The sequence below is a fragment of the Pseudoliparis swirei genome, chromosome 17 (assembly GCF_029220125.1).
Source record: "Pseudoliparis swirei isolate HS2019 ecotype Mariana Trench chromosome 17, NWPU_hadal_v1, whole genome shotgun sequence".
Lineage (NCBI taxonomy): Eukaryota > Metazoa > Chordata > Actinopteri > Perciformes > Liparidae > Pseudoliparis > Pseudoliparis swirei.
Window position 1 is genome coordinate 7,027,440 of NC_079404.1, and position 26,701 is coordinate 7,054,140.

The 26,701-nt window shown below is 43.0% G+C and overlaps 1 protein-coding gene across 2 annotated transcripts in view; it reads right to left on the reverse strand.

Moving 5' to 3' along the window:
* Positions 1-98: 98 nt before the first annotated feature.
* The window catches only part of LOC130207119 (striatin-like), a 28,824-nt gene continuing 2,221 nt past the window's right edge, over positions 99-26,701 (reverse strand). The window contains exons 2-17 of one of the 2 annotated variants that reach the window (XM_056435572.1): positions 17,228-17,331; positions 13,671-13,744; positions 9,854-9,932; positions 8,931-9,098; positions 8,523-8,655; positions 8,270-8,432; positions 7,299-7,409; positions 5,517-5,663; positions 5,252-5,388; positions 4,499-4,674; positions 3,804-3,851; positions 3,604-3,725; positions 3,348-3,515; positions 3,110-3,250; positions 2,053-2,241; positions 99-1,659 (exon numbers count right to left, since the gene is read on the reverse strand). In XM_056435572.1, the coding sequence (XP_056291547.1) occupies positions 1,490-1,659; positions 2,053-2,241; positions 3,110-3,250; positions 3,348-3,515; positions 3,604-3,725; positions 3,804-3,851; positions 4,499-4,674; positions 5,252-5,388; positions 5,517-5,663; positions 7,299-7,409; positions 8,270-8,432; positions 8,523-8,655; positions 8,931-9,098; positions 9,854-9,932; positions 13,671-13,744; positions 17,228-17,331 (2,130 nt within the window). In that variant the 3' untranslated portion in view covers positions 99-1,489. The remainder of the gene's footprint in view (positions 1,660-2,052; positions 2,242-3,109; positions 3,251-3,347; positions 3,516-3,603; positions 3,726-3,803; positions 3,852-4,498; positions 4,675-5,251; positions 5,389-5,516; positions 5,664-7,298; positions 7,410-8,269; positions 8,433-8,522; positions 8,656-8,930; positions 9,099-9,853; positions 9,933-13,670; positions 13,745-17,227; positions 17,332-26,701) is intronic. The other variant, XM_056435573.1, reaches the window with a different exon arrangement.

Consider the following 26,701-nt stretch of genomic DNA (forward strand, 5'->3'; position numbering starts at 1 on the left):
AGGATCAAGCTGTGGCCTAGAACAGCCTCGCTCTATGTGTCGGCCTGTGAAAACCCCGATGACCACATTCAGTTTGTCAAATGACCATCAGAGCCCAGTTAACATTTTACAGCAGGTTTTATTTTGAACATACTATCATATACAAACCAGTGACTGAGAACATGGCTCATTTGAAGCTGTACTCTACATGTACGACATCTTGATTGTAGTTGTCCCCCCGGGTAGTTCCGTCCTCACAGAACACAGTAAACTGAAGCTCGTCAGGACATTTCTCTTGTCTGAGTCGGATGGTTCTCTCCTCGTTTCAAAGTAGTCCCACAGTACTGAACTAACATCCTGCTGAACACTGGACGACTGGATAAATCCGGACACGATGCATCACGTTGTCGTCGAGCATGTCCGCACAATTGGGGAAAACTAGGTACAGTACAAGCCATTCAATTCACACAAGAGCAAACTGGCCAAAATGAGTTCATCCAAACCAAGTTTGAATTGTAATTATATAACCAAGATTGTTTACTTTGGACACATATGCTTGTAATCTTATTTCTAAAGTGTACAGTTACTTGAATTTAACAAACAGGCATTAAAGTTAATTGTCTGTATCGCTCTACCAGCTTTGCAGTGAAACGCACAAAATTGATTCCCCAACCACACTTATCAAAAAAGGAGCACTCAAAGTCACGCTGCACAGTAAATTTTAAGACTGAATATATATTTTGTTTATTATAAGCATTTGTAATTTTACATCCAATGTTAAAATCAACAACCAGCTCCGTTTGTCCGCCATCCACTCCCTCCCTGTTCCCCAAAACAAGCTTGTTAAAATAACATGTTCAAGACCTTTTTAAAGCAAAGGCACATTTGTCAATACGTGTTTTTAAAAAGGAAAATAAAGGCAGGCCAGCAAGCCGAGTCCGTCTGGGAAGCAAAGAAGAAGAAGAAGGAGTGAGAGGCTTCCACGACAGCTCCAGCGAGCCTGCAGAACCCACATGTCTGGATCAACACAACACAAAACCTGACTTGGAGAAAAGGATCCGGACCTGGTTGGTCTGAGAGGGAAGGTCGAGGGTCGAGGGATTTGGGACGAGCGTGAAGTCACAGGGGCAGAAGACCGGCTTGAAACCTCATTTTCTCCACTCCACACTCTTTAACACTTGTCCTGAGCCTCCTAGCTACGGAGGTTAAGTCTGTCTCGGGGGGTGAGCGTGGGGTGGGGGGGAGGTGGCCGGTCACACCCAGGCCTGCCTGGATGGTCGATGGAGTCCTCCTGCCTGCCCTCCTCCCTGCCGACCCTCTTTATGGAGCGCCACGCCCCCTTTGAGGCTCGTGGCTACATTGTCTACCAGTCTGACAGGAAACCAGTGGGCTGTGAGAGGTGGGACTGGACCCATGCATGAAGGTTCTTCCCCTCCCGTGTCTCTATTGGTCCCCGATCACGGGAGGCTGAGTCAGAGGGCGGGGCTGCAGGGAGACTCGCAGCGCCGCGTCATACGAACACTTTGGCGAGAGCGTCCGCTCCAGCGCTGGCGATGTAGCACTTAGACGGATGAAACGCCACATCGTGGATCGACTCCTCAAACTTTTTCCTGTGAACCGTGAACTCCTGGATGCAGGTTTTACTCTCAAGGTTCCACAGGCGGATTGAGCAGTCGTGACCTGCGGGGGACATAACGAGTTTACGTATTGTGATCTCCAAAGGAAGTGCAAGAAGTAACTGTGAGCATGAAACAGTTTCTCCTAAAACCTTATTTACCTCACCATTAAAACTGAGATGTCAGAACAGCTTTATTATATTGTGATAGGTTGTTAAACTGTTCTGAGACACGTCTTGATGAGAGAGTTGCATCAACAACTGCCGCCAGCGGGAGCCATAAAAACACACACCTTGTCGAGACTTGGAAAATAACTATCACATCATGAAGAAGAAGAAAAGAGCTGATGATACGCAGCCATCGTTGAGCAAAGCCTTTCACTTATCCCCCTACACATGACACTCGGCTCCACTCGGCCACACAAAGCACAGGGCAACACTGGCTGAGAGCGACTTACTGCCTGACATGAGATAGAGTCCATTAGGGTCGACAGCTAGGCTGGTGACAGCATCGAGGTGGGCCACCATGGAGTGAATCAGCTTCCCGCTGTTGTTGTCAAAGAACTTGATGTGTCTGTCCTCTTGTGCAGTGATGGTGATAGGAAGAGTCGGGTGGCTGAGGGCCTTATTGATCTGACACGGAGTGCCTGGTAGAAGAAACAGCAGCAACGTTAGACAACTTAAACCAACTGTCAATTTGAATGAAATCATGAGCAACAAAACAAATAATAACTAGAACGAGCACTCGGTAGAGCGCATACCTTCGCATATCATAAGATTGGGCATTGAATTATGAACATTTTGGCATTAGTTGCATGCCAATTGGATAGAAATTGACCTCGCTATGGTAAAAAGAAGATTTTGACCTTTTCATGACCTTGACCTTTGACCCGATCGATCCCAAAATCTAATCAAATGGTCCCCGGATAATAAACAATCATCCCACCAAATGTCATGCGATTCGGTTTAATACTTTTTGAGTTTCAAATAAAGAAATAAATACACAGCAATCAAAACACAACCTTCCGCATTTTCAATCCGAAGGTAATAATCGACTCAGTGGAAATATGATGCTCCATGTGTGGATGTTGTGTGGCAAGGCCTAACCCGAGTCAGTTGGTACTTGCTGCAGACGCGAGTAAAATATATTGTGCACACTTAATGCATACTTGTGCACGTAATGCACAACTTCAGTGGTAACACCTAACTGTTAGCAATCTTCGTAAAACAAACCAAATATAATAACAAAACAGAAACACACATTGTGGATCAGAGCATGTCTTCTCATCATTTACTTTCTTACAGCTGCCACTAGATGTTCCTCAAGAGCCATATTTTCTGATCGCACATAACCAACTCCACCTCAACGTCATGATTGAATTCAAGAAGTGTTTCATGGTGCGTTTTATTATCATTATGTATTAATATTATTCTAAGCCTTATAAATCAATGGAGAGTGTTCCTGATTGGTCTAGAAGCTTTAAGCATTTAAAGCCTTTCATCTGGTAAACCTACCCGGCTCCAGATTGGACTCGAGGCTGAGGACCAGCTGGCGGGTCTCCATGTCGAAGAGGCCAAGCTGCCCGTTTGTGAAGGATGTGACCAGGTGGGCCGGTTCACTGCACACCAGGTCCACCGAGGACGGAACTCCGAGCTCTTGGACACAGAAAGATACATTTATGTTCAATATGAAATGAAAGCAAATATTAAGAAAAGACACAAAAATATCCAGATACAAGCTTGAAGTCCCTACTTTTGTCTTTGTTGAATACTGCGAGGGCGGGGGACGTGGTGTTGGCGTCCCACAGTCTCACGGTCCCGTCTGCCGAGCAGGAGAGGAGGCGCTGGTGTGCGCTGCTGTACACCAAACCCCAGACGGAGTCGGTGTGTCCAAACAACGTGCCGCGCCGCATCGATGGATCTGTTTCAGAAAACACAAGACGACCAAAGTCAGTTCCCGTGACCCCACTTGAAAAATCCTCAGACTCAAAACGAAACGACGCGATTACCGTAGGAGTCGTAGGGGTCGATGTTGGGATTGGGGGTGTTCCAGCACTGTATGGTCCCGTCTACCCCACCGCTGAAACACTGCTCCCCTGAACTGCTCATCGCCACACTCAGTACTGCGCCCCTGGGGTTCAAATACAAATGATTTAGCAAAACGTCCAACACTGAATCGGTTTGTATTTACGTGAAGTGTTTTTTGTACCTGTGGGCTCTGAAAGTGTAGATTGGTTCCACATCTAAAGATGCGCTCCTGTGGACAAACAATGTGCTCATTAATATAACATCAGGGTTCTTACACATTTTGACCGATGGATTTCCATGACTTTTCCATGACTTTAAACCAAATTTCCATGACCAAACTGAAATCTCGGTATAAACATGAAAAATATAGAAAATGTTGCGTATTGAGAGCGTACGCCAGTTTATATTTTGAGCGTCTTTCTTTAAAAAATATATTAATTATTTCAAACTCGGCGTAAATGAACATGTGATTATAGCAAATTTCAATGACTTTTCCAAAACTTTGATGATTACATTTTTTTCCATGACTTTTCCAGGCCTGGAAATTACCATTTTAAAATTCTATGACTTTTCCAGGTTCTCTATAACCGTACGAACCCTGTAACATACAACACAACACACAACACACCAGAGCCAGTTCATTGTGTAATTAATGGAGGTGAATTGTACAACCCCATCAATTAATTGCTGTTCTGTTGGAGCAATAGCTCACATTACCACAGACTGTGTGTGGGCAACAAAGATTACCCATCCTCCTGATGCATCATGTAATCAACAGAACTTTTCCCTCTAAGGATGTTCCCTCTGCGTCTTCAGGAACAAAACGGGGCTGAAGCAAACACTGTGCTGTCAATAAGGAAGACATGACATTCTTACTTTTTGGCAGGAGCCGTCTTTTGCAGGTTCCACATCTTGAGCGTGTGATCCTCTGAGGCAGTGACCAGGACGGGCTCCACAGGGTGAAAGGCCAGAGCGCGAATCCCATCAAAATGGCTCCGCAGGGTGAATTTGGGGTTCCATGTTTTTCTCAGGGCATCCTGATTGTTGCCAATCTGAGGAACATCCAATTAACCGTGTTAGTGTATATATTATAACAAAAACACGCTTATATCAAAACATCTCCCTTATTGCCGAGGGATTTTAGTTTTATATTTGAATAACTATCAAATCAGAAAATGAAAAACATTCATCGGTATAAAATAGAGATAAAGGAGAGATTAAAAAAAACTAAAAAGGTAGTGTAATATGTTTCTGAAATTTTGAGATGCAGTAAACAAGAGACTGTAAATAATTTATTTTGAGATTAAAGATGACTTTTCCTGAATGCATCACTCAAATCACTCTCACTATCTTAAAGCTACAACAAGGAACTTTATTTTTGTGTCGATTTTGGCTTTCTGGTGAACCTGCGGGATTTCTTCCAGCCGAATGACAAGAATAATGATCTAGAAATAGCCAATCTTCTCGCTGATGGTCTCAAGTTGTCAGCGTGTGATGCGACGTGGTAGACATGCCGTGGATTAGAGGACGGTGGGACGGACGCTTTTCATGAGAGCATGAACAGAAATGGTTTCCCCCAGAGAAATGGTCTCAAGACACTTGAGATCTATTCTGCCTCCTCGCACTCACATCGTACGCCAGACTGTCGGCCTCGTTGGCCACAGTGAGTCCGGCCAGCTCCCCCAGGCCCAGCTCACTCTCCATGGCCTCGTCTGCGCCCATAATGAACGACTTCCCTGAGGTGGGCGGGAAGGTCAGCGCCTCAACTGGGGGAAAGAACAAAATAATAAATGCACGGGCACTGTGGACACAGTGAGCCAGGGATGAAGGCAATGTGAGAAAGTCGAGCACAGAGTTGATCGCTAAAGTCTACGTGGCGTTTTTGTTCGAGCACCTTCATCGGGTCGGTTCCCATCGTGCTCGTTGAACCGGACCGCGCTGGGCCGGGACTGGGGGGCGGATGGTGGAGGCTGCATGTGGGACAGGTCCTCTGCTTCTCTCAAGTTAGCCAGCATGTCCTGCAGCTTGGACCGGTTTGGCCCTGTTAAACGAGTCAGGTCAACAGTGTTACCGAGCTGACGCACAGCGATGAAGAGCGGAGAGAAATTAAGAGGGGCAAAAGCAGGAAAACAATTAAATACTTCATTAAAAAGCTGTGAGTACAAGCTGATAAAGAGCTATGGAAGAAAAGCAGCACTGAAAGGGAAGAAAATTAATTAATCGAGAGTATGTGAAGGAAAATTAAATAAAAAGGAAGTCCTTTTTAGATGAATTGAAGTAGAAAAAATTGTGAGATATGTTTATCTCCAGGTGTGTGCTGTATGGAGAGTGGCTGTGTCTGATGCCATGGCCCAGCTGATGCCCCGCCCACTCATCCTCTCTACCTCCATCTGCCTGATGGATCATGGAGGTCTGGATCGTGGTCCATGCCTACTACCAACTCTTCATAAACTCTGTCATACTCATTGAATGTTTATGTAAATCTGTAATGATTCCTTCTGTACACATGGCATCTATTGCTTCTGTCCATCCTGGAGAGAGATCCTCCTCTGTTGCTCTCCTGAAGGTTTCTTCTCTCTTCTCCCATGAATGTTTTTTTTCTATTTCTTGGGAGTTTCTTCTGATCCGATGTGAGATCCTGGGACAGGGGTGTCGTATATGTACAGATTGTAACGCCCTTTGAGGCAAATTTTTAATTTTTTATATTGGGTTATACAAAAAAAAATGAATTGAATATGATATACAGCTGGTCTTTATGTGGTCTCGGCCCAGGCAGAATCATTTAGTTAATAAAGTACGTAATTTAACGATCACAAGCATTATAAGACAAGTGGGCCCTTTGAGTCAAACCATAATTCAAATAGTAGTTTATCAAAGGCTCAACCACCTCTAAATAACCAACCGTGATAGACCTCCAGATAACCTCCTCCACACACCCACAGTGCACGGGAAAACAAAAATCGACCTTTACTTTAACTTGAGAGGAGAAAGTCGTACTTAAAATGTGGTGTTGACATTAGATGAAGAAGAAAGTGAGACGAACAGAGTTGTTGATCTCATGATTCAATCACAGTAAAAGGCTGTTATTCTGAGCGCTGCAGTATCCAGCTGAATCACTTCAATGAGTCACTGAAAAATCTTGGAATTGATATCAATTGACAGCAGCACAATACTGTGGTACCAACATGGCTGACAGATGAGGATGTAGATGGTGCTAATTATATTAAAATGACTGGAGAAGCAACCGAAAACACATGACTGTGGTCACGAGCACTAGTCCAGATGTCCAGCACGAATACCCTTCCCACTCATTTCTGATACTTGGCTGTGTGGACAAGATGAGGTGTGTATAAATCAAAACATTAAACGGGACAGAAAGACATGCATCAAGCGTTACAGTTTGTTTGGGTCGGTCAAATAAAAAGGTGACAGATTTTGTATGAACAGTCCATTCACGAGAAGACAGAGGAGACATTCAATATGGAGTGATAGACAAAAAGAACAGAGCAATGCCAAGTAAGAAGGTATAATAAGGAGCAGCTAAAGAAGGAGATGGGAAAATAAAAACAGCCAAAATGTTTTGTTTTCAGTTCGAGGCTTTTTGGCTGAACTCGGAAAAGTCAGGCTCTACAGAGAGAGGAGGAGGAGGGAGGCAGCAACGCCCGACAGGACTTACTCTTCACCCCCTTTTTCCCCTTGCGCTCCTTTCTGTACTGCTCCTTGAGTTTGGTTATCATGCCCGGGTCCACCTCCCAGGCCTCAGAAATGGGACCTTGCTCGTCCTTCTCTACACAGGGGGAACAAAACCAGGCCGAGAGGCTGTTGAGAAACTGCTCTGGTGGAGGCCCCGAGTGGCCTGGCAGGGGGGGGGGGGGGGCAAGATGCACAGACCTCATCAGACTCGTGCTCTACTGGGGGGTTCTAAAGCCTCCAGGAGAGTAGTAGGCCTTTAAGACTTTATTTAGCAGGCCAGACACCTCAGTGATGTTGGACTCATCTTCACCATCTCATTCAATCTTTTGTGGAGGTCTTCATCATTGGAAGAAGTGAGCGTGGTGGGAGGGAAGTTATGGGGGATTCCTTCATTTGAGTTATGACGGATCTAATCATTAAATCCTCACAGGGAACTTGTTGTGATATTCAAATAGTTGGATACACAAACGAGTCAAATACTAAAACCCGCGTTAAAAAACAAAATCAAGCCCATTGTTTTGCTGGCTTTAGGTCTCAGTGGATTTGACGACACACAGGAGTGGAAGAGACATTGTGGTCACAGGCTGGCTATGAGAACACACAGTGGAAGATCACAAACTATGGGTTAAACAGAGAAACATCCAAACATCATGACTTATGACCACAGCGTGATATATGAATGACGAGTACTCCATGAACAGTCACCAAACTGTGAGAATAAGTCAAGTTCAGACAAGCAGGCAATTTATAAGATAACATACAAATAATTATCCTTTTTTTTCAGTGCCTGGGCAACGTGTGCACTTCATTTGTAGATCAAATATAAACAAGCCTGTCATTGTGCAAGAGAAAAATAAATATACATTTAGATATAGCGCTATAACTGTATCTGAGGTGTTGAGACGGTGCTTTTTTTGCAATTCAAACTCTGCTCTTGACTGATCCACGACTCACCCCAGTCTGTGCCGTCCCCGTTGCCTCTGGACTCTGGCGAGGTGTCCATCTCATCAGGACTGGACAGAAAGTCAAAGCCCTTCAGTGCCTCCTCTGTGTCAGGGTCTTCACTGGTGTCCATACTGGCCGGCGTTGTTGACGACGTGGGCCTCTTCCTCAGGATCTGGAGAAAACATTGAGGACCGTTTATTAATAGCACAGAGACTAATTCGACTTGACTGTGTGAGAGAGCAGAAGATGACTATTTTCTTACCGTTCTGGACACGTTGGCCCGGTCCCTCCCCTCGCTGTCCTCATCATCATCATCATCACTGAAATCAGCTGCTGCATTCTCGATGAAATTGAAGGCCTCCAGTACAGCGCTACTGTCAGAGAGCTCAGCTTTCCTGAGAAGCAGCAATGGTGGATGGATAACGTCAGACTATAAAAAGGCACAGTATCAGTAAAAACTCAACTCACTCCACTTGCAACCCATAAGCCCCAAACGCAGGTTTGTGTGTTGCCCTTTAAGGACAATGTGCACTGTGCAATCTATAACTTTAGGTCGACGGGGGCTCTCTGGCTCTGCACGAGTTTAATAGACCCCTCCCACACAGTGTCAAAGGCAATAACTATGTAGGATTGCTGTTGTCCATCAGTCTATAGAGGGGGGGATACTTACCCTCTGGTGCCCAATGCCTTTGATGCGTCTGTCCCATTGAGCAAAGGCTCAGTACTGGTCCGTTCCCCCGTCTTTCCGCCTCCGTCCCCGGCTAGTCCTAGCAGCGCTCGGACCCGCTGGGACTTTACGTCTAAGATGGTGTCTGTGTAGCCCACCTCCTGCAGGTACCTAGGACAAGGCAATTAATGTAAACCCGATTCCAAAGGGTCTAACCCAATTTTAAACAAATTTATTGTGAACATAATACGTGTATTAATGTACAGTATTGTGTCGTAAGGAGAAAGTCTGGATGAGAAGATGCAGAGACACTGTAAACGAGTCTTTAATAATGCTGCATCGATTAACTTTCCTAACAATAAGTTTATTCCTACAAACGACTTCAGAATGATCCGTGATGAGGACGAGTCGAGTACTTGTTACTCTCCAAAGTGCCATGTCCTCTGGCAGTTGTCTCGTTGACGGCATCGGCTTTGCTGAGGCAAGAAGAGCGACTCGTCAAATATCTCACCTCCTCTGAGGGGATGCGGAAGAAGCTTTGCCAAATTGAGCGAGGCGACTGACAGCGGGACGGGTGTCTGAGCACGTTGTTGATCTGGGCCTTGACACAAGCATCGAGAATGTCTTGGCTGTCTCAGTGGCCAGCATGTTGGGGCAGATGATGCGTGAGGCTGCCTGATAGTGTCTGGGATAAAGGGCGAAGGCCGGTATATTATTACGCAGACGGACTGTAGAGCAGGACGACACCACAACCAAACATCCCGGGAAAACCAAACACAGAGCAGGTAATGACCGCTGCTGCCCATGTGGGGGAGCTCTTCCCCAAAGTTTGCGTGTCACTTGGACTCTTGCATAGTTAATTTTAGTGCAGCTATTTAGTTTTCTGGGTTAAAGACCGTCCCACGGAGTTGAGAGTGTACGCTTACTGTCTGAGGAGCTGACGTCCTTGTTTCCAGGACAGCTGATTGGTGAGCGATCCGGAGGACTCGTTCTCGTTGGCCTCATCTGCAGGAGAGGAGGAGGACACAAATCAGAGCTCCACAAACAGCACAGCCTGACATTATTTCCACTCCGTAAACACGACTAAAACATTCCTGAAACACAGCATCCTGGCAACTACACACATTCTCTCTGCAGGTCGACAGTGGATTCGGGTTGAATGGAAGGGGGCATTGCTACTCTTTATATTGGGCCATTGAAAAGGCACTTATTTGACGAATTTACGCTCCGACACATTAACCTTTTTGCTCATGTTTGGATTTGGACCCAGGTTATCATTCGTCAACATGTGTAACTTTAACATCAAGCCTCAGTCCAAATATTCACATCTCAGTCTGTAATTAGTACCCCAGGGCTCCAGACTGCGACCAAATGGTCGCATTTTGCGCCTAAAATTAGACACAGTGAGAGTAAATTTTTCATCAACTCGCGCATGCGCGACCAGTAAATTAGCAGATGTTGTTTGTTTTTGTTATTAAATATTTTTGTTGCTGACAAACTTGTTCTACACTTCAGCCCACTATAGTTAGCGGTAATGCCTGAATGACTGGTTTGCTAACCGACATTAACTCTAGAAGAAGAAGAAAGGAGACGAAAACCGAAGAAGAAGGCTGGCCTGTGTGTGTGTGTGGGGGGGCTAATGTGTGAAAAGAGGCGCACCGCAGCGGAGACGCAACGAGGGTGAGGGCCGCAGAGTGAGAGGTCAGAGGGGATCCTCACCACCGAGCGGCGTCCCCGTCCCCCGAGTTGAATCTCTGGGTCAACTCAGCCGACTCTCACATGTCTGAGCCCCTAGAGCCTGATGCTCACGGTAAACACATTCGATTGGGAGCGCGCGAGGGTTTTGAGAAAGTTAGCGGAAGGATTTAAGTGACAACATCCGGTTTTGCAAAGTTAGCGTAAAGAACCACGTGAAACAACATCCGTTTTTCAAAATAAGATGTCGACAAATCATACACGAACATATAAAAGTAAACAATGAACTGATTTTGTATCTTTAGAGATCGTTTCTGAGATTTAGCTTAACATATGCTAACATTAGAACATTTTTACTGGACCAAGGAAGAGTTTATAAAAATTAGTCAGACTTGTGTATGTTAAGAAAAGTCCTGTATATAGATTTCCCCAAGAGTTCCAGGAAATGAATGATGCAGATGTGTTCCATACATATCTGAAATCCCCTACAATAGCAATCAAACAATTGTAATGTATCAATTAGGACATTTTTCAAAGTAAAAGTCCTAAATGTTTAAAGAAATCTGTAATTTCTTTAATGTTTGAGTTGCTTTATATATGTATTTCCTCATAGTCCTCATAGCAATAATGCTACACAAAAAATAGAATGCTTCAATCGACACCGTGATCGGTATTATCGGTGATCGGCAGATACTGATTTCAGTGATCGGCACCAAAAACCTGATCGGTGCATCTCTAGAAACCAACAAATGTTTTGATTGGCCACATCGAAGTGCAACATGCACATGCTCAAGGTATGTTTTTTCTTAAAATATGTTTAAACTCAATACAGTAACTTCTGAAGAGTTCTCTGTTGTGAATGTTTTGCAGTTCATGAAGGCAAAAAGGCATAAGATTGTATATTGTCAAATTATTTATCAGTAATACAGTAGAAATGATGGGAAAACTCTGCAAGTCGATTTATACTGTGCGCAGGGTTTTTCCTGCAAAGAGAAAATTTGGGCGAGCCGAGAAGAGTTGTTAACGGGGGGAGGGGGTGGTAGTGAGGAGTGTGCTCACCCGTGTGCGCGGATGTGTGCGCGCATCATGGCAGAGCAACCAGCTGCTGATCACTCACTCAATATCTCGACTGCATGAACAGATGGTGCACGCGCAGCGCGGCAAACATTTTTACCCAGGAAAACCCTGTGTGCGCCCCTAAATTTTCTGCTTGCGCCCCTAACATTTTAAGTTAGGGGCCACTGTGCTCCTAGTTAAAAAAGTTAGTCTGGAGCCCTGTACCCTATTAAAAAGTTGCGGTAGCAGTAAAAAGAGAGAAGAGATTTAAAACTCATTAGCAATGGCTTGTTATTGATGCTACAACCGGACATCCAACGTTAAATAACGCAGTCCGACACCTTCAAAATGTCGGGTCTCTGCTCCAACTACTTCACATGAATTATTAGAAGAGGCACAACGTGTGCTGCAACCAGAACAACACACAGCCCTGTGAAAGCTCTGTCAAAACAAGCGAGGGATGGGATTCAAAGATCACTTTGATATTCAACACTGCAAGTAGTCCACTCGTGAGTCAGCTGGGAATTGTTGCACGAGGCAGAGAGACGTGTTAATAAGATTTAGATGGAGTTTGTGTGTGAGTGTGTATGAGAGAGAGAGAGGAAGAGGGAGAGGGAGAGGTAGAGTCGGGAAAGGGTTGAGTTGGCGGGGCAAAGAGACGACGGTGTCTCAAAAAGTGGGTCAAGCCAAATTCAGGAGGGTGAGGAGCGGGCAGGTGCACCACCATACGAACGACACCTCCCACTCCTCTTCTTCCATCTAACACCTCTTCCCTTTGCATGCCCCCCCCCCCTCCATTTCATCAACACTTCAAGGGCTCGGGTTCTTTGAACAGCCCTCATGAATAGAGATGAGGACAGAGGAGAGGAAGTGTCGCAATCTGACTTAATGATGACAGAGGACTTGAACATGAGAGGGCCAATTAAACTACAATAATATAACAAGGAGCAGACAGGGAACTGACACAAGAGTGATACAAGCCACAACTAGGTACTGTAATGGGAAGGGGGAGCACTAAAAAGTGAGAGTAACATTTAGGATGTTTGAGATTTGAGTGGGTGAAGTAGTTTAAACTCACTCCATGTAGACTGTGTGCATTTTTCTTACTTGCGTCTAGTCGACGCAAGTAAGAACGCAGACGCAGAGAGTTTTACTTTTAGCGTCCCGAGAGTCGCAGATATCCGATGAAGATCACATGCAATCTCAACACAACGGCTATTGTGTAGCCGTCCGGGAGCCTTTTTTGATTGAGTTGTAATTGAATTGTAGATTTCAGTTTTGTTCGATGCTCATTTTGGATTTCTCATTTGCAATGACACATAGTTGTGCAAGGGGGGCGTCCAGAGTGCTCACAGCATTAAACATTTGCATTAACCCATTAACTTGCAGATTAACTGTTGGGTCTATTAATTAACAAATGCTTATGAGACTATCCAAGGTCCATGGGGATGCCCTGAATTTGGAAAAAAAACCACAGAGATGCCATCTATGATCATATTAGAAAAAGCAAATAATCACTATTGAGACGCTGAAACTAGGTCATGTTTTATTTTTCTGGAAACAGTTGAATTTTCTTATATGCTAATTTTCAAAGTTTTGAGCTCCACAATGTCCTATTGAATGAACTATTTAAACGGCCAAAGAGAGGCAAGTGAAATAACATTTAACAAAAAGCTGAGCCTTTATATCGCTTGTGATTGTCTTAACTTTTCTTTCTTACATGTACAGCCATAAACATTCGATCTGCAATACTTTTTTAAAAATCAATTTGATCCCAGCTGCGCTACATTGCCTCTTCAAGCAGCTCAATGTTTGTGAAGTACAACTGTAACAATAACTGTGTTCAGGAAAGGGCACCGAGAGTTATTGTGGCAAACAAGATGCAACATGAAGGCAGCCTTCTAACGCTGCATTCATGCCAGTGTCGTCACTGGAGTTATGTAAACTCAACATTCAGTGGTTTAGTGTGAGGAGGTGGCGTCACCCGCTTACCAGAGTCGTAGGTCGGCGGCTTCATGTCACCTTGATTCAACTCGGTCCCATATTTTAACTTGTGGTACTTTGCTCTAGAAGGGAAGAAGAAGAAGAAAGGTGTCAGCAGGCAAATCGAAAACAAGGCGAGTCAAAAAGGTCTGAGATGAAGCTATTTTAGAAAACTCATTATGCATGGCATCTGCATAATGACATTACATGTCATTTAGCAGACACATTTATCCAAAGTGACTTACAATAAGTGCATTCAACCAAGAGAACAAACTCAGAACAACAAGAATCCAGAAAGTAAGCTTTGAAAACCCTCCCAACACCAACGGGATCTACTTCTCACAAACACGTTCACTTGGTAGACGCCTTTGCTGGTTCGTGGGCCTGTGTTGACATCAATATCACAACATTGAAGTTGGAGCAATATGTATCATGATATAGAAAATCGGGCTGCAGCTGGCAATCATTTTCATTCTCGATTTAATGGCGATCAGAAACTGTGAAAAATTACATTTCCCACCAGAGAAGACTGACAAGAACTCAACAAATATTCACAGAAGTGAAATTTGGGCAATTTCTTTGCATAAGAAAGTAATTGAACAGTTAATTTGTCCATTAGTTAATCGAGTTATTGTTTCAGCCGTCTTTACACCCATGAGCATAATCACATTTGTGATGATTAAATTGATGTTCATGCAATACACTTTTATCATCAGACTCTTTACTAACGCAAAACAAAAATGTGATTGTTACACAAATATTAGACCTTAAATGTGTAAAACAATTAGACAAAATATTGTCAGAAGCGATTACATTAAAAGCTGATTCCCAAACAAAATCAATTAATCTATAAACTAATATAAAATGGCACACATCATATAATATATATACACACACACACATATATATATACACACTACCGTTCAAAAGTTTGGGGTCACTTAGAAATGTCTTTATTTTTCAAAGAAAAGCACAGTTTTTTCAATAACGATAACATTAAATTAATCAAAAATACACACTATACATTGTTAATGTGGTAAATTAATATTCAAGGTGGAAGTGTCTGGTTTCTAATGAAATATCTCCATAGGTGTATAGAGGCCCATTTACAGCAACGATCACTCCAGTGTTCCAATGATACATTGTGTTTGCTAATCGCCTTAGAAGACTAATGGATGATTAGAAAACCCGTGCAATTATGTTAGCACAGCTGAAAACAGTTATGCTGGTGATATAAGCTATAACTGGCCTTCCTTTGAGCTTGAAGAACAAAATTAATACTTCAAATATTAATCATTATTTCTAACCTTGTCAATGTCTTGACTATATGTTCTATGAAATGTTCAATTCATTTGATAAATAAAAGTGTGAGTTTTCATGGAAGACACAAAATTGACCCCAAACTTTTGAACGGTAGTATATATATTTATTAATAATACTTTGATGTCTTCCACTTCAGTGGTAAAGAGTCAATAGAAGCAGAGCGCTCACACTTTTCTTTTGCTCACACTTCTCCGGCCGTGATCCAGAGGCAGCAACCCCCATCCAAAACAAATTAATTTTAAATTGGGCACATCCTACATTCAGAAAGCCACTTCTGATTTTGCCTTTTAGATACCCTCGGAGACATGACCTGTTGCCTAGCAACCGGGGAAATTGGTAGTAATTCTGGGATACGTGTTGCTCCTGGAGGCAGAGACAGCAATGATTTGACGGAGAAAAGTCGATAAACATGACAAACAGCCAGAGGCCGATTCCATACTTACAACCCTAATGATGATGAAGTTCCTCACAGAGCACAGGTCGGCAAAATGTAACTAACCCCTGAGCCGACTGGAGGAGCGGAGCACAGACGCATCTCGACCCACGTCGACCTCACTGGTGTTCAGGTTGTAATAGCCAGAAACATCTCGTAGCTCGCAGCTCAACTTAAGACATCTACAAACATCAGTTTCATGTGTACCCATTCCACTTTTCAACTTTCCATTTGTAACCTCCATTTATCCACCAAGGACGTTGTTGCTTGCTTGCACTCATAAAAACGATGCGTTCTTTTGCATTCATAGAATGCCAAACATTCCAAGCTCAAAGTTGTCGAACAAAACCAGAGACTTCCACTGTCGGCCACAACGCAGTTAAGTACTTCCTCTGTGGTTGTTGTGGTTGTTGAGGGTCTGGCGACGCAGAGACACTATGACTGGAAATCACACATGCAAGGAAATGACCGAAATGTGAGCTATAGCTCCAGGGTTCATGAATAATAATATCGTTATCTTTTTATCTTTCCCAGTCGGGCAAGTGGGTCAGAAAGCTACTTGCCCGAAGTCAGTTACTTGCTTCGAAATAAATTGTTTTATTTAATAGCGGAGATCGAAAAAAAGTAAATTGTCTTTTTTGTATCTGCCTTGCTCTCAAGCATGCAGCAATCTGTGCCAGTATATATTAATAATGGTTGGAGTTTCGAACGGCTCCCAACCCAACTGTTTCCAAGATAATTGAAATGCTCGCTTGCATTTTAGCTTATACATTTTGTCTTTACCACTCGGGCCACATCGGTACCGAGCTCTCAACAGAGACGTTGAGGAAGCAAGCTGGCTGATGTTCAAGTTTAGTTTATTCAGAGAGCACATTTAAAAACAAAAAGAAGTGCTGTAAAGTGCAATATAAATAAATAAATACAAGATCATCATTTTCTTTCCGCTTTTTTTCCAAATAAATTAGAATAATCAAATTTAAAATCGGTCTTGATTTTCTTTACAGTAGCTAAGTGTTATCATCGATGGGAATGATGGCCACAACGACAAAGTCTGAGCCACAGGCTATACTGATAGAAACGCTCTTCATAAATACTGAATATGCATCCAAAATAAACAAGGATTATTCTTTTCTTCAGATGTTGTCGGTCCACTGCTTCGGAGTACGCATGAATAACTTGGTGGCTTATTATTATTAGAATTATTAATAGAGACGTGTTGAAACCACCAGTATACCTCTGTAACGGGGTGCAGCCGTGCGTCGAGGAGGAACGAAATGCAAAGGGTATCGCCACAGCGACCATGGGGACCTTTTGTGCGACGTGACAGGCTAATGCACACGAGAGTGAGAACAATGTCATTCTTCAGCTTTACTGGAGAAAGAAAGCTGCGACGGTGACCTCGTCTTGGGTGGTGAGAGAATTGGGGGGTGGGGGGTGGGGGTGGGGGGGTGGAATCTCACTCTCACTCCAATACTGGTTCTGCTGACACCAGCTGAGACATCAGACCGGTGCGCATGGAATATAAACAAGAGGACGCTGGAAGATCAAACCGCTAGCAAACCTTTTTACACATCATCAAAGGATGTGCAGCGAGCTGCGTTCTAGAATGTGCGAGCGTCTGTGTGCAGGTGCAGCAGATGTGGATTTGTCGAACAGTGAGAATCTCATCTCACATTGTTCTCCTTTTTCCACATTTTTCAGAAGCAGGAATGTATTTTTAGGAGCGTGGAAAACACGGAAATACCGCAGTTGTTGCAGGATAGCTGAGGTATTTGTGTATATTGTGGGTGGGCTGAGGCAAGGAACTCACCTCTCTTGCTTCAGAGCGTACTCCAGCATTTTGATCCTCCTCACAAGGTCTTTCTTCAAGTTCTCCTGGCCTTTCCTCTCCCCCTGCAGGAAGGCGATCTGGGCCTGAAAACATACAAAATATAATTGTCAGGTCACATTTTAACTTAAAGTAGTAGTTGCTTTTATAAATATAGACACATTTCCAGTGTTAGATATGAATTAACTAGGAACAAAGACTTGACTTCAAACACAACCTCCATGAAGCAGCATCTGAGAAGGACTACTTCTGTCAAGACTGAAATAAGATGATGTCAAATCCTTATGCGTGGCATGATGGGCAATAAGAGCCAATCTGTACCATTCTATTTTAATCTAACCTACTCACTCTCCCACACACCAACAATTGCCCCTCCCTCCTCTAAAATCCTATCTCTCTGCACACCACTTTCTCTCTCTCTTCAGTAACAGGCAGCAGCTGTTGACGCACTCAGTCTGAGTCAGCACGACATTAAATTGAATTGCTGTGGGTACCACACTGTGTGTGTGTGTGTGTGCACGCACCGACACACACACACACACATAGAGGCTAGCTCAGTGAACTTGCAGTTCACGAGGTGCATCAGATAAATCAAAAGAGAGCAGATCATGATTGCGTGATACTGTATCCATCTTACAGCAGGACCTGACATGGTGCCATTGTAACCATCACAATATATTTCCATCACAAGCATTATGCCTGAGACAGATACTGGGCCGAGTTAGGGGAGCATGACTACTTTATCTAGCGTTACTGTGACGGTGGGAATTTTGGGCAATTTCTCAATTAAATTGAGTTCAGATTCTTGGCATCATCATGAGGTCGTCTTCCCCTACATGTCTGAGGAGCAGAGAAAAAACTAAAACAACTAAATCTGTGCACAAGTCAATCCAGTATTTTAGGAGTTACAGCAAGATGAAGACTGCCAGACAGCTCAAGAGGAAGCTCAAGTTTAAAGGCTGCACTGTTCACAGAAAGGAGGATAAGAACTCGGTTGTTTCATCACTTCATTAAAAGGACACTCCACTGGAGTACATTTCAGTTGTTGACTTTCACCAGCATCACAATGAGCATAAAAAGGTGGATCCAAGTGCCACTCGGTCGTGAGGAGAATAATTACTGAGGTGCGACGTTGAAATAAATTTGGGATAAACACAAACGGCAAAACAAAACAAAACATCTGAAACTGAATCAACAATAAGCACACGAGAGCCTCCACATCACAGGGGGGAGATCCAACTCAAACACGGGTGGAAACGAGCACAAAAAGACGTCTAAATCTTTAACAAGAGAATTCAAATGTTCTCTTGGGAATGATTCAAAATCTAAAACCACACGATAACTTCTTAAAATGGAATGAACATTGACTTGATTCCCTGCATGTCACTCTGCATGCATAGGATGGTGCGAGTTTGAGTGGGCTGTATCACAGTTTCACACGGATAGCAAGTAGCGCCGCTTCTGCCTGCAGTAATGAGTCATGACTGCTTCAATCTGCCTCGTAGAAACAGCTTTTTACATCCACAGTTCTCCGCAGAGGACCTCATCACAACCTGCCCGCTACAGTGCCCTCAGGATTTGGGCTGCTGATACTCAGCTTGTCATTGTAAGCAGCACTGGGGAAAGTTGGCACCGGTCACATGCTAGCAGTCTGCAAGGATGCCAACAATTGATGCTCTTGGAAGGTGGGTCAGCACAGCACATGCATCACTCTCCCAATTACGTCTGTTAAGTCTCACATTTCTTACGAGCCCCATCTTACGTGCATTCACCCTCAGCAGCTGGATCTATACTAATGCAGTCGAGTTTGACGATGATTAACGACGTTAACAACGCTTAGTGTGCATTCACTTTCAACATTCTTGAGCCATTAACATTAAGCATTAAAACAGGAAGCAGAAACAATAGGTTCAACTTCACGAAGAGGTGCATTTACAGGCTCAGTTGAGAGTAAGTGTTACATACAGAAGCAGTTCAGACAACTAATAGAGAAAATACCAGAAGGAGTAATCCATTCATCTTCACAAGATGAAAGAAAAAAAAGGATTGATTTGTAGGTGGATTAAAAAAGAAGGTTTTGGGACATGGCAGAGGGATAAAGTGATGCACTTGCTTCCATTGAACAAATGAGAGGAGGATGGGAGACAAGGCGCAAATAAGGCATTTGGAAAATATTGCATATGGAAAATGATCACTGTTTGAATTGGGCCAGACTGTGTGGCTCCCAAAACAACGAGCTCAGAAGTGGCTTCAATCCAAATATCAGTGAGGACCACTGCCTCGGGCGTTGTAACTGTATGACAAGCAGGTGGGCCGCAGAACCTACAAACACCTCATTTGGCTAATTGTAGAGCTATTTTCCATTAAAAGTCTCTTGATGTCCAGTTGAACAGTCGAACTGTCCGTCCCAAATGCAGAGTAGAGGCAAAAAACATATACAGGACTGTCTCAGAAAATTAGAATATTGTGATGAAGTTCTTTATTTTCTGTAATGCAATTAAAAAAACAAAAATGTCATGCATTCTGGATTCATTACAAATCAACTGAAATATTGCAAGCCTTTTATTCTTTTAATATTGCTGATTATGGCTTACAGCTTAAGAAAACTCAAATATCCTATCTCTAAATATTAGAATATCATGAAAAAGTATACTAGTAGGGTATTAAACAAATCACTTGAATTGTCTAATTAACTCGAAACACCTGCAAGGGTTTCCTGAGCCTTGACAAACACTCAGCTGTTATAAATCTTTTTTTTTACTTGGTCTGAGGAAATATTAAAATTGTATGAGATAGGATTTTAGAGTTTTCTTAAGCTGTAAGCCATAATCAGCAATATTATAAGAATAAAAGGCTTGCAATATTTCAGTTGATTTGTGATGAATCCAGAATGCATGACATTTTTGTTTTTTTAATTGCATTACAGAAAATAAAGAACTTTATCACAATATTCTAATTTTCTGAGACAGTCCTGTATATATATATATATTTAGTAAGTACCACTATTTCACGTATTTCAACAATCAAAGCCACACAATAAAGCCCGACCTCAAGAATGTCATATCCAAAAGGATGACAGAGTGTGAGAACAGGCTGTTAATTCGGATGCACTTGATGCATAACCTCACGGAGAGACACACGATATTGCACACATTAACTCATTTCACTGAGGGTGAAACTGCAATGAACGATTTAATGAGGGAGCGTTCACTTCCACATCCACATGAAGCGCTGGCCCGGGGACGCCTGGCGCCCCGCGGTGCCAGAGACAGAGAAGAGTGCCGCTCTGTGAATCTCTCCTCCGTCAAACATTAACCTTGGGACGAATGCAATGAGTCGACTCGGGCCATAAAGACACACAGGAAGCGTTTAATTCCCGGCTTCACACTGCCTGCATTATTGGGCAACAGGATAAGGACTCCTTAGTCTGTCTGAGTAGGAGACGAGTAGAACAGGGCATCCATCTAGAGCGCGGCGGAGACAGGAAAAGGAGGTACAAGAGAGGCAAATAAACACCAGCCACGGGCACAATGCCTTCTGCTTGGCATAAACTCCATCCTAGTTTGGTTATTAACTTTCTACTCGTAATCAAATCAGTAAAACCAGATAAAAGGAGCAGCTGAGAGTCCTACTTTATCACAATTTAAGACACATTTGAAGATGGGCACAAACAAACAGATACTCAAAATATATAGTTAGTACTATAATACTCTTTTGGATTATGGTTGGTATTATAAAGAAATACATATTTTATGGGCTTTTTCAGCACCCTTCAGGTTGAGGTAAATGTGTCTCATCTGGCTGTTTCACTACTAAAGTAAACCTGAGCAGGAGAACTGGTATTTTCCTTTAGAGTCCTCGTATGGGTCTCTCCATCAAAACAATAAGCAAAGACAGATGTTATGAAGTCATGGGAGATGTTGCCTTCACGGTTAAACACCCACCATCGCAGATGCAGATCGCAAGTGACTCGGGCAAAAGTCATGTTCAAGGACAAAGTTTTATTTACGTAACATTCAGTCACGTTTATTCACGCTATGACATTTCATTCTAATGAAATAGCTGCGTTACTGCGTTATAGCTTGCGTTACCGCAACATTAACGTGCAAACTTATACGAGTCGACCGCCCATACAGCTACGTCAGCCACATGCATGGGATGTTCTGTGGTCAAAACAATCATTCTGTGTCCTTGTCCTGATAAACTATTTAGTTGTTAAACAGAGTAATGTTGGAACTCATCAATAGCAACGTGGAGAATCAGTGAGCACACATTGCAGGCGATGGATCTCACGAGGGAAACAATTCCAACAAATCCTTTATCTTCTTTTCAACTTCATTTTCAGTCAATGAACATATGAAGGTAATAAACAATATTTTTTCAATTCAGTTTATTTTGTATAGCCCAATATCACGAATTACTTATTTGCCTCAGAAGGCTTTACAATCTGTACACATGCGACATCCCTGTCCCAGAACCTCACATCGGATCAGGAAAAACTCCCAAAAAATAGAAGAAAAAAAAATCCTTTCACAGGGAGAAAAAGGGAAGAAAACCTTCAGGAGAGCGACAGAGGAGGATCCCTCTCCCCTCCATTATAATGAGATTATTGAAATACAGACATGTTTCCTTCTAGACTTGTTCTGCGTCATCGCCAAAGACATCTTTAAAACACAATGAGGCCATTTAATCTGGACCGAGTAAACACTGAACCATCCATCCCCGCAGCCAGACTGAGCTCACTCCATTTGTAACAGAAATGCAACACACACACACACACACACACACACACACACACACACACACACACACACACACACACACACACACACACACACACACACACACACACACACACACACACACACACACACACACACACACACACACACACACACACACACACACACACACACACACACGATGACGAGCCAAGGACATTCCACACATGCCATTACACTCGTAGCAAGAGAGAGAAAAAAGCAGAAAAACAACTGAAGCAAGACAGAGGCGCTTTGGACTCCTCGGGCGTTCAACAACACAACCTCTTTAAGGCTGAACCGGATCTATTCAAGTAAGAGAGCGTGAATATTTACAACCACTTACAATGCATTTGCCAAAGAACAACATTTGTCAATTACAACTACTGATAAATGTATGTACTCATCGCTTCAAAAAGATTACATTTATTCTGCATGATCTTTTTAACAACAGGGGTGGAAAATGCAGTGACAGAACATGATGGGGACTTTGGGTCCATCTTTGCTGTCATCTACTGTCGCGCCTGTTCTCCCCTCTCTCTGATGATGATGATTCCAGTGTTTCACCGAGGGGCGGAGCTTATACGCAGATGCTGCACATCGATCCACGCCCCTCATGTCCGCGGCTCAGATTCAGGATAGCTCTGAGGGTCAGGGTAAGCCAGTCAGGCAATTCAATTAAGAGTGCTGCTCAGTTATCATGGAATGAGCCAAACTGGGCCTTTTCCCCTCTCGTGCAAAACCCATCGAACAAAAGAAAATCCCGACACTGCCGGACAATGCTCAGTCAAAACCTTCTCTCTTTCCTCAACTGTCACAGAGACTTCACATTTGTTTTTCGTCTCATCGCGAGTTTCCACTTGAGCTTCAGTTCACGTTTTCCCGCCAAGTTGACACTGCAGCGCTACCTTACAGGGCGTGCAAACAACAGGCTGTATGTTGGGCCTCTTGAGGACAAGGGTGTTGCTGCATTAATATTACACAAGGCCCAGAGAGCACGTGCACACGCTCACATACTGGATGCAGTCAAAGAGCTAAAGCTTTCAGCATCAGCATGTTCTCTGACAAAGAGGTTGTGTGACTGTAAGGTGTGGTCCGGGCAGAACCATGTTGAAAACAACCTCGACAACAGCTTCACAAACTAGAGAGTAAAGGATGCACTGGAGAGCGAACAAGTCTAGAAATGGGGACAAATCATTTAACATTTCTGGAATTTCATCTGTCCAGATACTGGCCATCAGAAACGATGTGCATTTGAATGGTTTATGAAGACAGTAAATTATATTATATTGATGAAGGCAAGCTTTTCACATAGAGCTAGAGAGGTGCTCTGTTGTGCTCCAAGGTGCAATATAATTATTTAACTTGGGCAAATACTGCATTACTGCTAACAAGTGTGGCACTGACATATGGATTTTCCAAATGAAAAGAAAAGGTCTCCAGCTGTATCCAGTTATCACGAGTTAGGATCCTTAAAATTACTGCCCGACATCCTTACAATCTGGAGACATGGATGTATCTGGAGGATGAACCAAACCATTTGCTCTAACCATTTACTGTAGAGGGCAAACTCTGTTGTGCCATCAAAATGGGGGAACACGACAATATCATCACCACAACACTTTGAGAGAAGCAATTTCAACTGGTGAGAAGCCCAATTTACAACTCTGACAGACTGGCGACCTCGGATTTACTGTAACACGGGGGAGGAAGGCGACACAACCAGGCAGCCGTCCCGCTCACCCACTTAAACAGATGAAGGCTGTAAGTGTGAATGGAGGAAGAAGAGGGGAATAAACAGGCCCCTCGACAGCACAGAGAACGGCTCTGGTGCGAGTCCAACAGGGACAGTCGAGCAAAGCTCTTAGGACCACGCTTTAGTTCACCAACAGGCTTCCTCCAGGCTCCGTCACAGGAAAACACCATTTCTTTTAAAACTACTCACTATTGTCTCCACGGGGAATATTTTGAATACACGACAATGACTGTTTTTGTGGGGCTTCTGGTAAATATAACTGCAGTGAACCTGTGACTGAGAACTGGAGACGTTTCTTAGAGGCCTGGTTACGTGAGAAAGGACGTGAGCTTTGTGAATCTGCAGCAGCTCCGATGTGAACTGGTCCTTTTTATAACTCGCGCAGCCGTAAGCTTCTTTGTCGGTCCCGAACAGCAACAACATCGAGCAATTATACTTGGCGAGAAAGCATGTACTTTTTTTGTACTTCCCCACTGAGGCGCACACTGGGAGGGCAGGCAAAAATAACTGCAGCTCGGGGGTGGACAGAGTATCGACGGTAACACCCATTTCTGAATTTCTTCATGCCACGGTACGTGCCTGCGTACGTTTGGGCATTGGTTCGGTCCATTTTATTGCCGCGCCATTGAGCAAAGTACGCCTAAGGCTTTGTCATTAGTAAAAGTAAACATGCGATCACAGTAATAAGTCATCGAACTGAGGCGGGCTAATTCTAGGCTGCTCCACAGCTCTCTGCAGTCCCCTCCAAAATCCCAGCAGCCACATAATAATCTGGCTCATGTTGATAACACGAGTCTTTGGAAGCCGCTTCTATCCAGAGAAGATAAGTGGGTCCACGTTTCAGTCTGCACCCACAGAGAGTCAGTGTACACCCGAGTCACCTTCAACCTTCTCCTGGTGTCAAATTATGGCTGCTGACAGATACTCCTGGCACAGCGATATCCTATGGAGCAGGGATTTCCCCATAACTGGAGGGCTGATGAGGCATACTTGCCTGCACAGGGCGTAACCCGACTCAACCTCATCTGGCCTGGAAAAGATCCGTGCTAATCAGTGCGGCCGGGGGATAACAATCAAATCAATATCACAATGCCATTCAAAAGTCTGGAATGGGCTGTTAGATTGATGTTTTTACTTCTTTCTTTCAATAACAGCAATATAAAAAAATGTTAAAGGTATAACTTCGACACCATACATTAATTTAGTCGATGTGCCAATAGTGTTGCATCATAAGGGAGAATACATTGATATTGAATTTGCTTTCCAGTCCAGAAAAGCACAAGTGATCCTTGATCATTATAGAACCTCAATGGTGCAATTGGGTTTTAAATATTCTCTGTAGTCATTGTATAGTATGTTTATAGTATGTTCAGCTCGTAGTCTAAGATCCAATTCCAATAGTGCTAAGCCTGGACAAACACTATTCTATTTCTATTTTGAAGAAGAGCTTTACTAAAGCAACACGCCTGTTAATTCCAGCTTGTTATAGATATCGTGCATTCGGCACTGAAACAAGAACCTGTTCATATGTACATCTGCACACAATTTGATTCTAAGCTCCCAATTTATTTTACCAGCAATTGCTGATTTTTTCTATTCCTATTGAACTGTTGCTCAGAGGGATCTTTGTCTCTTTCAATTGTAAGTCTGGTTGAACTATTGTACAACGTTTTCTTTTCCATGTACAAAACACAACGTGTTTTTGCAAGCGCTTCATTAGAAACACCTTTCTGTAACGAGGACTTTCTGGCATCTGACTAACAAAATCAAGCTGCTTTTTTGGAAAGATCTGAACGGTAATAAGAATATGTTTCTGATGGATATATTGTCGGTTACAATATGGCAATGTTATTCAGTTGATTTAGTGATGAAAATCACAGTTAAAAAATTGTCAGTTCAATTCAATTCAGTTTATTTGTATAGCCCAATTTCACAAATTACAAATTTGTCTCGGAGTGATTTACAATCTGTACACATAGTTCAATGCATGTTCGGTCTTCCACTGTTAACTACAATTAGCTTGAAATAATTAGGACAATAGAATAATGCAAAAATAACAACCGAAACACATTTCAAGTTAATAATAATAATAATCATTTATTTTATATAGCGATTCTCAAGGCACCCGAAGTCGCGTTTTCACTGTTTAAAGAAGAATTTAATAATTAACTCATAATTAAATGATTATTAGTGGCATCTGTAGTCACTATCATTACCAATACAACATACTCGATTCTGACTGGAATTGTAACCCATCACAAGCTCAACAAATCAGCTTGAACGAGTTAATCAATTGATTATCAATGACGACTCAGCTAGAGTTGAATCATTATGACAGCAGCCTATGCATTACACAGACCCAGCACAGTAGCAGGGGACGTTGCGCATGTACAGTATAGCTGCAACTAACAATTATTTGAATTTCCAATTACTTTTTACTTGATTAGTTGTTTGATCTATAAAATGTATGAAAATGGTGACAAATGTTGTATCACTGTTTCTCAAAGATGACTTCTACAAATGTCTTGTTTTGCCCATAACTCAGTTATTTCACGACAGAGGATTAAAGAAACCAGAAAATAACCTCAAACCGATTCATTGTTAAAGTAGTTGTGCTGTCCATTTTACAGTTTACAACTAATCAATAACACCATTGCAGCTCTTATGTACAGTCCAGTTTCAGTACAGAGAGGAGTGGCTCTGAGCATGACCTAACAGGCTGGCTGGACAACATTCCTGGTTTTAGCCTTCCTCCCAGACAGCAATGTAAGACACAGCTTCAACTGTCTTCCATTCAAAGCCTATTCAACCAACAACAATACAAAAAGCCCTGGGAGGAGAATATTCAGTGGGTTGTGAAATCGCTTTATGAACATTCGTAATGGTCTTAGCTCGGAAACCTTGTATGTCGCCATCTGAAAACATACAAAAAAACATGTC